The 17,904-nt window shown below is 38.5% G+C and overlaps 1 protein-coding gene across 1 annotated transcript in view; it reads right to left on the bottom strand.

The window, feature by feature from the left end:
* Positions 1-4,694: 4,694 nt before the first annotated feature.
* Positions 4,695-17,904, bottom strand: part of LOC143283221 (uncharacterized) — a 96,923-nt gene continuing 83,713 nt past the window's right edge. Inside the window, exons 2-5 of the mRNA XM_076589397.1 lie at positions 11,540-12,760; positions 11,061-11,106; positions 10,043-10,082; positions 4,695-7,060 (exon numbers count right to left, since the gene is read on the bottom strand). Of these exons, the coding sequence (XP_076445512.1) occupies positions 5,706-7,060; positions 10,043-10,082; positions 11,061-11,106; positions 11,540-12,699 (2,601 nt within the window). The 5' untranslated portion in view covers positions 12,700-12,760 and the 3' untranslated portion in view covers positions 4,695-5,705. The remainder of the gene's footprint in view (positions 7,061-10,042; positions 10,083-11,060; positions 11,107-11,539; positions 12,761-17,904) is intronic.

The raw sequence follows: 17,904 nt of genomic DNA on the forward strand, positions 1-17,904 counted from the left end.
TGTAACGTATGCATTACATCACGTCATATAATGCTATTCTACTACTACTACTAGCCAACCAACCAACCAAACAAACAAAAAAACAACGACAAAAAAGATATAGCGCCATTCCATGTAAAACATGATGAAATGTGCAAAACCAATCCCAAGACTTTTAAAAAATGTCTTCAGTCGATGAAGATTTTACAAAGTTTAAGCAGAAAAACAACATTCAAGCCAACAGCAGAGAAAACAAAAGAACGCAGTTAAGGTAACACGCTGATAAAAAAAAAAAAAAAATTAATGAACAGCCTGTTGAGAACAACAAATTTCCTCTGAACCGAATGTTCATTTCATTTCCAGACCAAGGGCACCCTCATGGATTTGGGAAGTCATTTCCTAAAGAAATTCTTTTTTTAATTATCCAGGCTGGACATGAGTTGATTCATGGTTCAGAATAGCCTGAAAAATTGTACCCATTCGGTGAGAAAACATGAACATTTAACCGGAAACTGAATGAATGATGGAAAATTCTTTGGATTTCATTGTTGATTTTTGGTTTTGATGTTGCTAAAACTCTAGAAGCCTTGATTGCTTTAACCATTGATTTAAATAATAAGCAGTAATTCATAAAATAAAAATGAAACAAACTAGGCCTACAGCAGCACAGAACGAAATTATTAGCTCTGGGCAGAAAGAAAATAATCTTGTGAATATCATTCACACCGTAAGCGGTTGTATTTAAAGAGAAGACATTATCAACAGAAAATGCAAAGAGACGCAGACCTCACGATGCGATATATTAAATTAAATGAAAGTCATTCCAACAAACATTTTATAACAAACAATATCCATAGAAAAGACAACAAGATTATGAATATCAAGTGATTACACATAAAGAGAAGACATTATCAACAGAATATGCAGAGACACAAAACTTACAACGCATGAAATTACGAAAGCATGTTATTTGTCAATTCTAATAAACACTCTATAACAGTCTCTCCATAGAGATGGTATTTTGAAGATTGCATTAAAAGAGACATTGACAGCAAATTCATTAAATGAGAACTAGCACACAATTAAATGTTTAATGACAGTTCAGTGACGATTTCAACACTAGTGAAAAACAATTGCAAAACAAGTCAGCACACAAAATATAGTGATGAAATAATTTTGAAAAATGGAAGAGAACTTTTTTTCTTTTTTTTTTTTTTTTTTTTTAAAGAGAGAGAAAATGGAAACCTCACAATGTTGAGTGTCCAAAAGCACATCCACACAGTTATAAATGATCCGTAAACTATCATCTTTTAACAGTAAAGAGTGGTAACTCTCTCCATTCACAAGGTACACAACTTCAAGTCAGTACTGCTTACGCTACCGATTCAGCTAGCACGCAGGTAAATAAAAGGTACATTGGAACAAACGCAGACATTATTTGTTGATATCATCTTTTACTTTGAAAACAATAATTCATAGGAGAATAATTCACACGTGACAATAAAATTATAAGTAGCTAAAGAAACTAAATAATTTACAAATGTATTGATAACAAATCACACAACGTATACAGAGAAGTTGTGTGTGTAAAGGTCAATGAAAGGAAGGGGGAAACAAGCAAAATCTGAATTGCAAGGAAAACATGCGATACTAAAAAAAAAAAAAAAAAAAATATAAAAATATATATATATATATATACGCATGATGCACGGTGCGGAAAAAACAACAACAGAACAATTCATTATGCGAACAGAAAGAAAGAAAGAAAGAAAAGGAGCATGGAAAGGACCACAGCATTGAAAGTTGCAGCAGAAACAGTATCAACGGCAACAGTAGAGGAAACAGTAACAGCAGTAACATCAGCAGCGATGGTTAGAGCAGGAGTTGGACAGGGTGATCAAGTAGAAGAAGAGCAAAATAATGTTGCACGCGAGAGATACATCAACAGTGAAATCAAATGAAATAGCAATCGTGATATCATTTCTACACTATTCTGTATACCACGTTATATACACGGTCAAACACACACACACACACACACACACACACACACACACACACACACACACACACACACACACACACAGATATCACGCACACAATGTCATTCTTCTTTTTGTGTGACTTACTTTGCAATCATGTTTAAAAGGATGATCTGTACGAAACACAAATCACACCAACAGAAACAGTGACAACAACAACAAATCTGAAATTCATGCACACTGCTTACACATTATATGAAGAATACTTTACTTTACACACTCACACACCCACACACAACAACAACAACAGCAACAACCCACAAAGTATGTGTGTGTATTGGAGAATGGAAATATATGAAGGAAATGAGAACAACACCAAACTAGGCACAGGAAAAAGTAATACATCGATATTTTCAAACACTTTAAGCAAAAATACAAAAATTCAAAAACATGAGCTCACGAAGAGAGTTAACATTGTGTGTGTGTGTGTGTGTGTGTGTGTGTGTGTGTGTGTGTGTGTGTGTGTGTGTGTGTGTGTGCCTTAAAAAACACATTAATAACTGCGATATAAGGCGATAAACACATTAATAACTGCGATATAAGGCGATATATAACGTACGTGTCAACCATATACAACAGTAGCATAAAACAATTATAAGGGTCGGTTCATTTATTCATAATAATTTCTGTATAATCACATTGAAAACATTTTTAAAACGTGTACAATAAGCAGCATCACAAACAAAGAAGAGGACAAAAACAAAAACAAAAATATAAGGAGGAATATGATGAAGATGATGACTGATGACGAAAAAAGGAGAAGGAATACTTAAACAATTGAACAACAGGGGAACCGTTTGAATCGTTAATTTCAATCTGGATCCGAACAACAGGTTAAACAGCAAAATAGTAACCAGTTTCTTTCAGCATGTCAGCTCTGTACCAAATGTTATTTGTTGTTCGTGGTGAAGTTTGTTTGTTAGTTGTTGTTTTTTTACGATCAGTTGCAATAGAAGAATTGAAATTATCTTAACATAGACTGACACAATTTGCTCAGATGTCCCCTGTCCGCTTGTAAAAAGTGATGTGTGTGTTAATCCAGTTAAAGAAAGACTGAAAAAATAATCACTTATGTCATAGGTGGTTTGTAGTTCTCCCGAAAATTCTGCACTCTCGTATAACCGATACTGTCGGCTCACATCATGACATGCAACAGTAATATAGGTCTTTAACAGTTATGCCTGATTTTTATCCCTTCAATTTGGAGGTGAATCCATTTCAGTCAGTAAAACTAATCTGATCAGAACATCTTTTTCAGTAATTATTTTTTTAAATACTTTATGTGTGATGTGATTGTCATGTATAGTTTAGGTGGTGACTTATGTTTCATGACTGCACACTTACCGTTCGTAATTGCATACTAGTATCTTGAAATGTTGTAACTGAGTGATAACTGACAGTGTTCGGTTTCTTTTCCACAATATCAATGTATGGAGAAAGACGTCAAGGCACTGTTTTTCTTGTCACTATCATCCTTATCATTGCTGTCGTCCTCAACATCACAACTCTTATTTTTGTTTTTTGGACGGCTCTGCGGTATGCATAGAAATAAAGTCGCACCAAAACAGTGTGTCTAGTGATCAATCCTTCAGCATTCTCAGCCCATTGTCTTCATATTCCGCCTTTCCTTCTTCAGCCATTGCTTTGTCAGCATGTTCAGCATCACTTACACTTTAGTTTTCTGGACCTGACTGGACTAAAGCCATCAACGCTTCGGGGTTTGCTTTGTGCACAGTCATGAGATGTCTAACAACTGACGATATAATGGTGTTTTTTTCCTGGATGATTTCTCTCAGACTTTCCCCTACCAGGTTGTTCTGAGAGACAACTTCATCGAGAATGGTTTGAAACTTCGTTGCTTGGTCTATGAGTTCTTGCCCATGGTCTGTCCGGATACGCTGAATTTTCGTTTCAAATTCCCACTTAAGGTATTTGTTGGATGTTCTTAGTCGGTCAGTTTCTTGTTTGAGCTCTTTCAGCCGTCTTTCATTAATCCTGTTGTTAGTCTCCATCTCGCTGGTGTATAGTTTTCTCTTCGCAGCATCCAATCGCAGATAGTTGTTTTGAGTTTCAATGTCTGTAATACGATTTCTCAACTCTTCGCGTTCCTTTTCCAGAAATTGCACATACTCTAATAAAGTATTATTCTCTCTCTGAGAAATTTTGACTTTCTCATCAAGTTCGCTAAGTTCACATGCTGTCACTGTGTATTTGTCAAAGCTATGGGTATCCATTTCAAGGGTAGTCCGTCATGTCTATAACTGTGAAGTGGTGAAAAGACCTCCCTGTACACCTGTTGAAAAAAAAAGATTCCTGTTATCTTTTTTCACCTCACACGACTCAGCCTATTGTTATCTTCCAAAACGTTCTTCGTGCAAATCCAGGAAATCGAAAAGCGGACAATATACACAGACATTACACTGTATCAACAACTGGTGTTACCTCACACGCAAAGACGTTTTAGTTGCGGCTCACCAGATCTTGTAGTTAACAAGGTTATAAGTACTAAATAAACTGTTCACACCCCATTACAAAGAAATCCGATTCCCATATTGTTCTCATTATAAAAAAAACCAAAAAAACAAACAAAAAAAGAACAACAAAAAATCAACAACAACAACACCAAAAAAAAAAAAAAGATAAAAAAACAAAAAAAAAACACCCCCACCCCCCGAAAAAACCCGGAAGGAATTCATTTTGTAAACACTTTAAACACGTTATCATATGCCTTCTTTGTTCAAACAAAACAATAGGTTAGGAATGAAAATAACAACTCATTCTGAAAGAACGTTGAAAACTGAGATGGGACATATATTTGTAACTTGAATGTAAAACCTTATGTCCGCTTTAAAAAAAAATATATATACTTTCTTTCATTTCTCTGGTATGCAAATGAAAATTTATATCAATATTGGCATTTGCACTCTTCATTTTGTTTTAACAAGTATGATCCAAGACTTAGAGTGGACTGCGTGATTTCTCTTATCATGTTCCCACCTCCGTTCCCGCCAGTGACGTGGGTAGCCTGTTCCCAATTGTTCTGGGATGATTTCGGCAGTTCAGTTTTAGTTTCAATTGCAAGAATGCATCAAAGCGTGCAAGCTGTTCCATACACGATTCACTACATTGGCTAAAAAAAATGTATATTTTGCACATTAATCCAAAGCGCTGGCCAGGCCTTGATTTCATCAAACCTAACAACGTAAAATCTAAGGAAAACAAACCCAGAATTTTGTTTTATCTGGACATACTGACATTGAATTTGTTTGGGTTTTTTTTAATGCATGGTGACTTCGCAGTCGAAAAACATACCTTCTAGTTTTATTTCCTTTTTTAACTGATGTTTTATTGAGAAAACATAATTATTTTCATAGACTTTGCAAGGTGCTTCAGTGAAAACAAATTAAACGGATTGATTATGCAATTTTATATTATATATTTTGTCAAGCATTGATATAGCAAGTGTGTTGTCTTCACATTTGACTTATTGCTAACATTTCAAATAAAATCAGTAACACGAAGAAGTGCACCGTTAAAACTGTGGAGGAAATGTGAGACTACTGCAGAAAAAAACACCGAAAATACCTAAAAAAAAAAAAGGATAAAGAAACATAAACCACAAATTCGCGTGATAAGCAGCTGTGTCATAATGAGTCCTAGCAGACAGCTGACAAGAAATAGAATTCAGAAATCATCATCCACTTCACGGATGTTTGCAGCAGGTCCACATCTCATCTGATAGGCCCTGAAGGCAGACTGAAGAATCTGATTCGTTATCGTGCTGGTCTGGGCCACTTGCTGTATCGTTGCTCGGATGGTTTCTCTTTCCACGTTTTTATCTTCATTCAGAGTTTTAAGAAACTGCTCCATCTGTGACTGCATCTGTTCTCTTTCAGATGTGTGCCTCTCTTCCTGTTTTTTCATGTCGGCGATGTGCTGCTGTCTCAGTCTTTCATGTTCCTTCTGCAGCATTGTTTCGCGAGTTTCTGTCGATGCCCGCAGTGCTGCCATCTGTGCTTTTAACTCTGCGATGTCTTCCTTGCTGGAGGCGTCCTGAGATTCCAGCTTAATTTTCTGCTCTTTCAGGTTTTCGTTTTCCTTCTTCATGATTTGGTTTTCCTTTGTTAGTCTTTCAGCCTTTTCTTTGGATTCTCTCACTGTTTGCTCCAAGTCTCTGATGTGACTTGAAAGACCACCTTTCTGTTCCCTCGACATACGTTCATTTTCTTCTTTGTCTTTTTGGAAACGTTTGGACATGTCTCTCATCTGTTTTTTAAGCTGCTCATTCTCTTCTTCCAGACGTTTGGTTGTACTTTTTAGCTTCGCTTCACTGATATTCATCTCCTCCAGTTCTTTTTTTACTTCTTCCATTTGATTTTCCTTATTTTGCAGTTCTCGTTCTCTTGTCTTCAGTTTGTCAGAAAGCGTCTTCATGCCATCCAGCTCTCTCTGCAGCCGTTCTATGTGTGTATTCAGCTCCGCGTTTTCTTCGTCAGTCTGCCTTTTCATCTGATCTTTTTCATTACGAAGATGTTTGTTTTTTTCTGCAGTTTTGGACAAGTTTGTCTTCGCTTCGTGAAGTTCCCTCTCCAATCCCTCAATCCGATCGTCTCTTTCTTGGAGCTGGGAACGAACATCAGCAACAGTGGCACGGGTGGTGGACAAGTCACGGGCCTTTTTGTCAGCTTCTTCTTGTAGATATGTCAGACGTCTTTCTAAATCTTCTACTTCACGGATGCTTCCTTTATCTTTGGTTTTTAAAGAAGCAATCTTACTTTGTAATTCAACGATTTCTAATTCAGATTTTCTTTTGTCTATTTCGTTCTGACATTTTTCTTCCTTCAGTTGATTCACGAGACTGTTCTTTTCATCTGTAAGTTCTTTGATGGCATGATCCTTATCAGCAAGTTGTGATTTCAGATCATCAACGGTCGGTTTCTTTGGTTTAGATGAACCACCGAAGAGCCCAAAAAACCTTGTGGACTTTGACTCCAGGTTTGTGTCCACATCAGATCCTTGTTGAGACATTTTTTTTTTTTCTGTTCAGAATTCCTTTCCAGCTTCGATGACGATGTCTTGTGTGGCTCAGGTTCTACACTGTGTGGATATCACACTGTTCAAATGTTCTTGACCTGCAACATGTGAACGTTAACGCTGTGGACACAGTCGGGAATGGCACTTTCTAACCATCATGAAAAAAGGTAGAGATTTAGACAGGTCAAAACATACCATAATATCTGAAAAAGATCTCTCTGATTTGTTTCAGTATGTTAGTATTGGGCTTTCGTTTTGATGTTTTTGCCTTTCCCATTCAACTGTTAAAACTCACACAAACATAATTCAGTTTATCGGTATGGAGAAACCACATATTCAGACACAGACAGAGACTGACACAGCTTATTTTAGCTGAAGGTTCTGAGGGTACTGCTAATACTGATAAGGATCGTGCGGGATGGATCACCCCCTGGGGGCTGTTGTTTTTTAGCTGACTGACGTCACGTGGCTTGTGTCGGTAGTTTTCACAACCTTCCAATAATCTCCTTGTCTTTTTTATGATTATGTGAGTCTATGTTTTAACCTGGTTCTCGGTTGTGTGTGTGTGTGTGTGTGTGTGTGTCCGTGGTAAACTTTAACATTGCCATTTTCTCTGCAAATATTTTGTCAGTTGACACCAAATTTGGCATAAAAATAGTACAAATTCAGTTCTTTCCAATCATCTGGTTTAAAACAATATTGTACCTCTGGGATGGGCACAAAAAAAGGAGAAAAAAAGAAGCCAAATTATATGCAAACTGAATTTACTGTTATATTTATATTTTTTTTTAATTCTCTAAACTTGGCACTTTGATCTGATATTCTGGCACAACAACAAGAGCAGTTATTTTTTGTATCATTTTTTGTTCAAACAGGAACTTCTTTTGCTAAGCATGGAAGTTATATTCCTGGTGCATGTCTTTGGTGCAGATAGTAAAAAAAAGGGAAATTAATCTGTAATTAATGCTAGGGGGGTTAATTTGCTTTAAATTGATCTTTCTCATCTTAAACATTACATTTTGAAATTATATTCAATACAGTACTCTCAGTGTACAGGGCTTTCACTTTGCTCATTTGCCCAAGTGGTCTTTTTCGGAAAATACTAAACTCAATAATATGAGTGGACTTTATAGATCTATTGCCTGAGCCCTGAAGGTCATGGGCAAAAATCAATTGCGTACACATATTTATACATATCCTAAGCGTGTGAACGCGAAGGACGCCATTTTGTTTCAACTTGTTGACCTGCCCGTTCAACCCTATATTCAATCGACAATACATGATAACATGTTATGGAAAGTTGAAGAAGGAGACCGTTAAATATTTATTCAGAGAAAGATTTGTGAACGCCTCATCACTTACTGGATCATGCCCCAAACTGCCATAAAATTATTCACAAAATCAGACTGAATTCACAGTTAAAAATAATAAACCATGAGAGTTAATACCCTTGATGAAACGTAAAAATTTCCAGTCTTGACTTTTCTCAAAATGTCCTTTTCACTTCATACGACGTTTAGAAGTACTTGTACTTGGCTCTACATGTTATTAGTTTAACAAAATACTCAATTTTCATATCAACTTTGAAACTAGAATGAACATAAAAGAGAAATTGAATCGACCATGTCGTACATTCCCAGTGGGTGTAACTAAACTTGTACATCTATCTAGATCCAGACAAAACGGCTAAATGTTGCGATAGCCACGTCTCCTTTACCGTGGACTTAAAAAGAATTCTTAATTGCCCTTAAAGATTTTTTGAATACCCAAGATTCACCAGAATAATATGATTTAAACAGCGTGCTCACTGCGAATACCACAATCGATTTATCGCCCTTTAAAAAAGCATGTTTGAATGTTAAATTCTGGATCGTCAGTTGAGGAGCCACGATGGTGTATTGGGTAAGACAGTTTCTTCTCACCCGACCACGCGAGGTTCGAATCTGCCGCCAGGACTTTTTTTTTCCTTTTAACTCGAAGCTTTATAATAACAAATACAGAACACATTTTAACGATTAGATTTTTTTTTAAAGTGTATCAAAAGTGAGTCTTGAAGGCCTTGCCTCTCTTGTTTGTTTTGTTTTGTGTTTTTTTGTTTGGTGCTACTCCCATTTGTAATGTTCTTCCATCACTTGTGTGTTTGACATTTTCCTAGCTTCCCTACAGTGCTTCTTATCTTCCATGTAATCTTTCTTTGCCTTGTGTTTGTTGTTTTTCTTTTTTTCCATTTGTGTTTATGATTTTCCTGTTATCCGCGTTGTGTTTGAAACTTTGAATTATCATTCCTTCTTTGCTTCCAGTTTGCTGTCTTCTTCAGTTTGTAATTTCCACCTTCTGTCACTTGAGAATGTAATGTTTCACTTCTTCCCGTTTGTATTGTATCAACATAATTATTTCCCTGTGTGAAATTCAGGCTGTTCTGCCTGGGGAGAGTGCATCGCCACCTTTTTTCTTTTTAAAAAATTTATTTTTATTATTATTATTATTACTACTACCTTTTTTATATTATAATTATTTATTTATTTATTTATTTATGTACGCTTATCTATTATTTATTCACCTTTTTTTTAAGGCCTAAGTGCGTTGGGTTACGCTGCTGGTCAGGCATCTGCTTGGCAGATGTGGTGTAGCGTATATGGATTTGTCCGAACGCAGTGACGCCTCCTTGAGCTACTGAAACTGAAACTTTTCTGCATGTAATTGTGTGTGTGTGTGTGTGTGTGTGTGTGTGTGTGTGTTTCAATGTACATACTTTCTTACCTAACTAGTAACTGACTCAGCTTTATCTCAATATTTAAATGAATTTATGTACATGTGTATGGTCAATAAGCCCGTCTTGAGTCTTAAGTTTGTTTCACTATCAGAGTGGATTTTCCAAAGAAATTTGTCGGGGACTAGACTTTTGTTACCGCGGGTTCTTTTACGTGCGCTAAGTGCTTGCTGCACACAGGACCTTGGTTTATCATGCGAATGGCTAGCGTCCAGACTGCCACCGAAGGTCTCGTGGAGGGGGAGGGAGGAGATATTCTGGAGAGGGATCTAGATCAAGTTTCATCAGTTCATAGAGATACAGGAAGGCTATCATGCTGCTAAAAAATGTGATTCAAACAAATTTTGCGAAATCAGTTATCATCAAACATATACATATAAATACACATTTCAAACACATGTTACATATATATAAATACACATTTTGAAAGTACATTATGAATACTCATGCTAAATTAACACACACACACACACACACACACACACACACACACACACACAATTTTGAACACGACCATACACATATTTTGAGAAAAGTGAGAAAGGGAAACAACAAAAACTAACACTTTTCTTTAAAAATCTTGGTAAATTCAGCCTCCTTGTACACATTCCTCTTTTTTTTTCCTGAGGAAGAAAAAAGTGAGGGTGTGAAGGAGGAGTGGGTAGAGGAGAGGTGTGTGTGTGTTTCTTCTGTTCTTTTCCTTCTTTCCTCTTTTCCCCCAAAGACACAGTTGGTGCCTCTCAGCTGTGCAATATTTGTTTATGATTGAGCATGTTTGTCCCTACCGTTCATATTTCATTTCACACATGAACGTTCGTGAGTACTTTCTGCATGTGCCTGGTCCAGAGCTGTGACATAGCATGCAAGTATCTGTCGATTTTACAGTGTGAAGTGAACATTGTTGTTGTTCCTGGGTACTGTGTGCTGCAACACTGACAACATAACTTTTTGTACAAAGGTGAAGTTTGCCGTTTGTAATTTTTTTTTGTTACCTCTTGAAGTGAAATGTCTTGTCCAGAAATGATTTCAGAAATGAAATTATCCAAGAAAATCACAACTTTGTTTGAAGTGTGTGGTGACTTTTGACTCCAGTCATATCAGGTGAAACAGGTGGCGGATTCGCCGTCGCACGAAATGGGGTGGTCGTAGTGGTGTTATGGAACGTGCGAAACGACGTGAAAAGTGTCATCACATCCTCAAAGGTGCAAAACGACGACGCGACAGTGCCCGCCTACTGTTGTATTTGGCAATGCCCAGTCCCCGCGTAACCAGTCCGATGAACTGGAAGCAAGTGTCAGGTTCATGCAGGAGTTCACAGAGTCCAGCTGACTGTGTTTCAGTAAGAAGTGGTTCAGTGAGAAAGACTTGAACCATTGGACAGGACAAGGGAAGCAATAGGTAAGGGGTGGGGTGGAGGTGTGTGCGGTTTTGTTGACCACCGCTGGTGTCAGTTTTCCAGTTCATTTTCTTCCTTTCTATCTGCAGTGTTTCGTTTTTTCTTTAACTCAGTGTTGGAATTCAAAGTTTCTGTTGTCTCCATACTATCTGTCCAGTTGCCTGACTGTCTGATTGTCACTGTGTCTATTTCTCTGTTTCTTGTTCACCCTTCATTTCTGTTTTTCCATCTGTAGAGTCTGAAGGTGCAGGCAGTTGTCGCTGGGCGGGATCTTGGGGTGCGGGCAGAGAACCCTGGATTGAATTCATCATGAACTACGTGGTCTGAGCAGTGTTATTCATCAGGAAGCTCAGGAATTCCTTAGTGTTCTGTTGTTCTCCTTTCAACAGGTCACAGAGCTGTGCCTGCCCGCTATTGGCAGAGTCCGTCACAGTTTTTAAAACGCGCTCCTGTTGATTCATTTGCTCCTTATGCAATTCTCTTTCACCTTCTTGGAATTTTCTCATATCTCGTTCTCTTTCTTCAAAAGCCGCTTCCTTTGCTTTGATATACTCATTCAGTTTTGCTTCTCTTTTTTCTAGGTCTTTCATTGACATTTCCAGCTTCATCTTGGCTTCCTTCAAGTCTGTAACTTCCTGTTCAAAAGCAGCCTTTCTTGCTTCCAGGTTGTTGACATCTGCTTTCAGTTCTGTCATGCGTTCTTCTGTTTTTTTTTGGAAAACTTGTTGCTGAGCCCTCTCTGTCTCCAAGCCTCTCACCCTTTCGTCAACAGTGCTCTTCTCGACGGCCAAGTCACCACACTGGGATTTGATGTGGTCTGTTTCCAGACTCTGCCTGTCTAGCTGAGATTCAAGCTGGGTGATTTTTGTCTTGAGTTCCTTTCTTTCTTCTTCAAGAGCTGTGATCTTACTCTGTAAAGCAGTGTTGGCAGTTTCTATCCGTCCTAGTTCTTCACGTAGCTTGCTGGAATTATTTTTCTCTTCTTTGGCTCTGGCCTCTTCCTCCAAAAGTTTGGTTTTCAAAGAAGTTACTTTGCTTTCCAGAGCAACAATACGCTGATTGCGGTCTTCCAGATTGTTTTCCAGTGTTTTGTTCATGGTCTCTTTCTCCCTCAGCTGGTCTTTGACGTGTCTGAAATCTGCCTGTAACACAGACAACTTTTTATCCAAATCTGCATTACTTCCTTTGACTTCTGTCAAACTGGCATCGGCGCACTTTAAGGAATTGTTTTCTTGTTCCAGATGCTGACGTTTGCTTCTCAGATCACTAACATCTTTTTCCAGTTTTTTAATGTCTTCTTGGCGATCCTCCAGCACTTTGTTGAGTGTAGAGATCTCACTGGCATACTTATCTGTTTCTTTCTTCCTTTCTCCCTCCAGACGTTTAATCGTCAGTTCTAAATGTTGCACTTTGGTCTTGAGTTCAACATTGTCCTTTTCCAGTTGTACTTGTTCATCAGATGTTCCAAAGAGAGGCATTGTGCGAGTATGTTGTTGAAAAGTTTACCTTGCCACAGTGTTCTCTTAATTCCACGTGTATCTGCAAACATATACACATATATATGTATGTTGCAGTGCAAGTGTTTACTTGTGTCTGAATGCGATCACACGTGTGTGTCGTGTTTGTGTGTGCTTGTGGCATTTACAAATAGCCAGTACACCATTCTCTCTCTCTCTCTCTCTCTCTCTCTCTCTCTCTCGTGGAGGGGATAGAGGGCACGGGCACTCACAAGTACACTTCTTGCCCGCACTACAAACAGGTAATACATGAAGTACTTTAATATTCCATGAAATATCAAAGAATAATAATAATAGTAATAATAATGATAGTAATACTAATTATGATGATGATAATGATAAGAAGAAGAATGTAAATTTATATAGCATCCCTTCTCTCTGAGAGCTCCGTGCGCTTTACATGAACGAAAATATTACAAATTACATTAATCATTCATGACCACTCTTTCTCAAAACCCCTCCCTGCCCCCCCACCCCCACCTCACTGTCCCTCTCCCACTCTTCATGCATCTTAAGTGAGCTGACATGGATGGTGTTGGAGAAGAAGGAATATGACAACCACAGAGCTGATTTTGGTAGATTCGCACTGAACTTCAATACACCCACTCGTTCTCGTTCCAAGCAATGTCTAAATTCCCAGGTCAGTGAAATTGTATACTTCCAGAGCATAAAACTGCCACTTGAAATAACAGAAACTAAATACGAGGATCATTCAATAAATAAGGTGAATTTTTCGGTATAAGGACTTCTAATACAGATAGCAGCTTACTTTCTTTTTTTTCCTTTTTTTTCAACGTAGTCTCCCAGCACTGTCACACACTTTTCCCATCTGTGCACAAGCTTCCGTATTCCCTCAGTGTAAAAATCTTTGGACTGATGTCTCAGCCAGTCGCTCATAACACTTTTGACTTCATCGTCACTTTCAAAGTTCGTGCCTCTCATGAACGCTTTCAAGGGACCAAACAGGTGAAAGTCTGAAGGGGCAAGGTTTGGGCTGTAAGGGGGATGAGGGAGCAGTTCCCAGCCCAGCTCGTTGATGGTCTGCACCGTTTGGGCTGCTGTGTGAGGCCTTGCGTTGTCATGATGCAAGATGACTCCTTCTGACTGATGACCCCTGTGTTTGTTCTTTATGTCTTTCTTGACCTGCCTCAGCAGTTGACAGTAGTTGGCACTGTTCACAGTGCTTCCTTTCTCAAGGAATGAAATGGTGATTGGGCCTTGCATATCCCAAAAAACGGTGAGCATCACCTTCCTCGTGGACCACTGGGACTTGAACTTCTTCTTCACTGGAGAGCCTACGTGCTTCCACTCCATGGACTGCCGTTTGGACTCAGGCTCATAGTGCCAAACCCATGTCTCATCACATGTGACCACCTTCTTCAGAAACTCATCACCATCCTTCTCATAGCGGCAGAGACACTGCTGGGACAACTCGACCCTCTTTTGTTTGTGCTCTGGAGTAAGCATCTTTGGCACCCACCGGCAGCTGACCTTCGAGTAGCTAAGGTCATCATGGACAATTTTGTGTGCTGTCCCAACAGATAAGCTCAAAGTCCTTGCAATGTCATCTACTGTCACCCTTCTGTCAGACTGAATGAGGTCATTGACTGATTTGATCACCTCAGGAGACCTCACTTCTGTAGGCCTTCCAGGCCTGTCTTTATCCTCAACACTGCTCCGTCCTTCTTTAAACAATTTAGCCCACTTGTAGACATTTTTTCGGCTGAAACATGTGGCACCATACACAGTTGACATTCTCCTATGAATTTCAACTGGTTTGCACCCTTCAGCAACCAAGAACTTGATAACTGACCGCTGTTCAATCCTGGAGCATGCTTCTTGGTCGGCCATCTTTGTTAATCGCCAAAACTCTCAAAGTTTTTTTTAATTTGCAAAACAAATTAAATCCATGTGAAAAAGAAGTAAAACAAAAAAATTTTTTTTTTAAAGTAAGCTTCTATCTGTATTAGAAGTCATACCGAAAAATTCATCTTATTTATTGAATGACCCTCGTACATGAATGAATAGAAAACAGATTTTACACACACGCAACCATGTTTTTGTCTAAATTCTTCAGGAATGTAAACTCAAAGCAGTAATGAAACTAAGAGTGATTTTAGTGAAAATGAAAAACAACAACAATAAGATATTCTTAAATGAATTTAAAAACAAAACAAAACCCAACAACAACAATAGTAAGAAGAAGAAGAATTATAATAATAATGGTATAATGTGCAAATAAAGCGTCACCTGCACCCACCCCATCATGCTGTTTCCTTTCCTTCACCATCAGTCTCATCATCCCTTTCCCCCTCTCAGCTGTGGTTCACCCTCTGGGGTCCTCGAGCCAACACCATGTTCCCACTCTCATCTTCACCTCACCTCACTCCCAACTTCCCTTCTCCCATTCATTCTATGATGTCATTGCTGACACCATACCCCACATCCACCACCACCCCCAGCGGTATTGTTGGGGCAGGCAGTGTGGCGTGTGCTTATGTTGATGCTATAATCCACGTGCTGATGTAGTCAGTTCACTGACTGCTGTGCCAGGGACTGGACACAATCAATGCTAATAGGGTGTTTGATCTAACGAAGATGTAGGAAAAGTTGCGCTGGTACAGACTGTGGTCGGAACATTTCTCGTGGGGCAGTCAGTCTTTTAAGTCACCCTGGGCTGACTATCATTTTGTAATTTCTCGTGGGGCAGTCAGTCTTTTAAGTCACCCTGGGCTGACTATCATTTTGTATCTTCCTCCACCTATCTTATCTCTCCTCTGTCCTCCCACCGCTCACCCACCTCTGCTCTCCTAGTGATGAAATGTGTCATCACACAGAAGTACGTTTTGAACAATAGCAAATCAGATCAAACGGGTAAATTGTTGAATTATAATGTGACAGTGAATATGTCAATCATTCACTCAGCATCACTAAGACAATCAAGATTGGATGCATTTGCTCAGCCAGTTGGGGTGTAGGTTGTTATATATATATATATATATATATATATATATAAAGAATAAGCTACGGTGCAAACTTGAAATTTTAGTTGTCTTCAGGAAGAAATGAGACCTGGCACAGGTTGAGTGTAAAGGTGCAGGGGAAATCCTTGATGACTGACTGCAGGCTGTGAGTAAGTACTTGTAATTTTGTTCAGCTTCGTTGATAACTTAGATTTGTTTGAAGGCATAGTTTTATGTCAGAGGAATTGTGAGGATTCACAAGAGTATTAAGATTTTTAACTGATGTAGTCATGCACAGTTGAATGTAACAAACATTTGAGAGAAATTTGTGAGAAATCGTGGGAAGTCCCCATTACTTAAAAAAAATCATTTATCATTGTAGTTCGTTTCTTGTCTTTTCCCACTGTTAATCCTAGAGAAAAATGAGAGAGAGAGAGAGAGAGAGAGAGAGAGAAGGGGGTGGGGGAGGGGTGGTTGTGGTGGTGATGACAATAGCCATCATAATGACAGTGGCGTTAGCGAAGACATGATCAGTAATGACACTGAAACACAATTATTTATTCAATTTCACGTAAGATGGTTTACTACAATAAATCGACCTCAAATCCAACTTTAGAATCAACAGCAAACAATGAAATTCAGGCAATGTGTGTAACTCAAACAAATATAACAATATATAATATAATACAAGGAGACCGTTAAATATTCATTCAGAGAAAGATTTGTGAACACCTCATCACTTACTGGATCATGCCCCAAACTGCCATAAAAATATCCACAAAATCAGTTGGAATTAACAGTTAAAAATGATAAACCATGAGAGTTGATACCCTTGATGAAACGTGAAAATTACCAGTCTTGACTGTTCTCAAAATGAAGTCCTTTTCACTTCATATGACGTTTAGAAGTATTTGTACTTGGCTCTACATGTTATTAGTTTAACAAAATACTCAATTTTCATATCAACCTGAAAACTATAAAACTAGAATGAACATAAAAGAGAAACTGAATCGACCGTGTTGTACATTACATTGGATGTAACTAAACTTGTACAACTATCTAGATCCAGAGAAAACGGCTAAATGTTGCAGTGTGATTGGCGATAGCCACGTCTCCTTTACCGCGGACTTAAAAAGAATTTTTAATTGCCCTTAAAGATTTTTTGAATGCCCAAGATACACCAGAATAATGTGATTTAAACAGCGTTCTCACTGCGAATACCGCAATCGATTTATCGCCCTTTTAAATGTGACGAAGCACGCTATGCTTGCTCCGAAACTGCTCACACACGAGCTACATCAGACGACGTTTTTCCCAACTAACAGCCCGCGCATATTATGTGTGATGCCTTCCCTGCAGTTTGAACGCCAAGCTGTTTACATCATTTTGTCCTCCTTGCCAGTCAACCTACTCACAGCTCGACCAGTGTCACGTCGCGGTACGCTATTGGCTGAGCTGGAATCTGTGTTTCTGCACTACCGTATTGACTAATATATCTTTTGTCAGATCAGTAAACAACAAGTATTATATACTGGCAGAACCGTCGTGATTCCATCTTTAAGTCTATTCCATTTGTGTTTGCCTAAGTTAAACTGATTTAACGCAGTTTGTAATTTTCAGCGACAAGCTAGTTAAAACTGACTGTATTCAGGTGACTTAAATTAAGATTATAAATTCATCTTGAATAACCAACACTTCAGTTTATACTCATTATAAAGTAGGTGTTGAGCTCTTTCTTTTGCAACTTATCTGACATAAATCAGTTCAGGAATCATTTAGAAATCTGTCACTGAACACCTTGTAAGAAACACAGTTGTTGTCAGATTTGGCCAGATTAGCGTTGATCTGTTCGCAGCACACGTAACTGTCTTTGTAGTTCACTTAACCTGCATAAATTGGCACAGTGAGTAATGAGTGGTCATTTCATACCTGGTCAGTCATCTGACCAGAGCTGCTCTCTCTCTCTCTTGCGGTGTCGTGGGCAGTGTGAGTGTGTGTCGTGTGTGTTCTCACAATGGCTAACATCTCGCTACGTATCGCTGTAAGTACTAGTGTGTAGAATGTGTTGATTTGTAAATTGTATTGTTCCACACAGTATTTGTGTTCATATGAGTATGTTCAGTTATTGCTTTGACATGTTAGTCACAACTTGGCTATGATTGATCTAAATAATTGCCATGTCATATGCTTGGAGCAGTGTTCC

Source organism: Babylonia areolata, chromosome 6, assembly GCF_041734735.1.
Source record: "Babylonia areolata isolate BAREFJ2019XMU chromosome 6, ASM4173473v1, whole genome shotgun sequence".
NCBI lineage: Eukaryota > Metazoa > Mollusca > Gastropoda > Neogastropoda > Buccinidae > Babylonia > Babylonia areolata.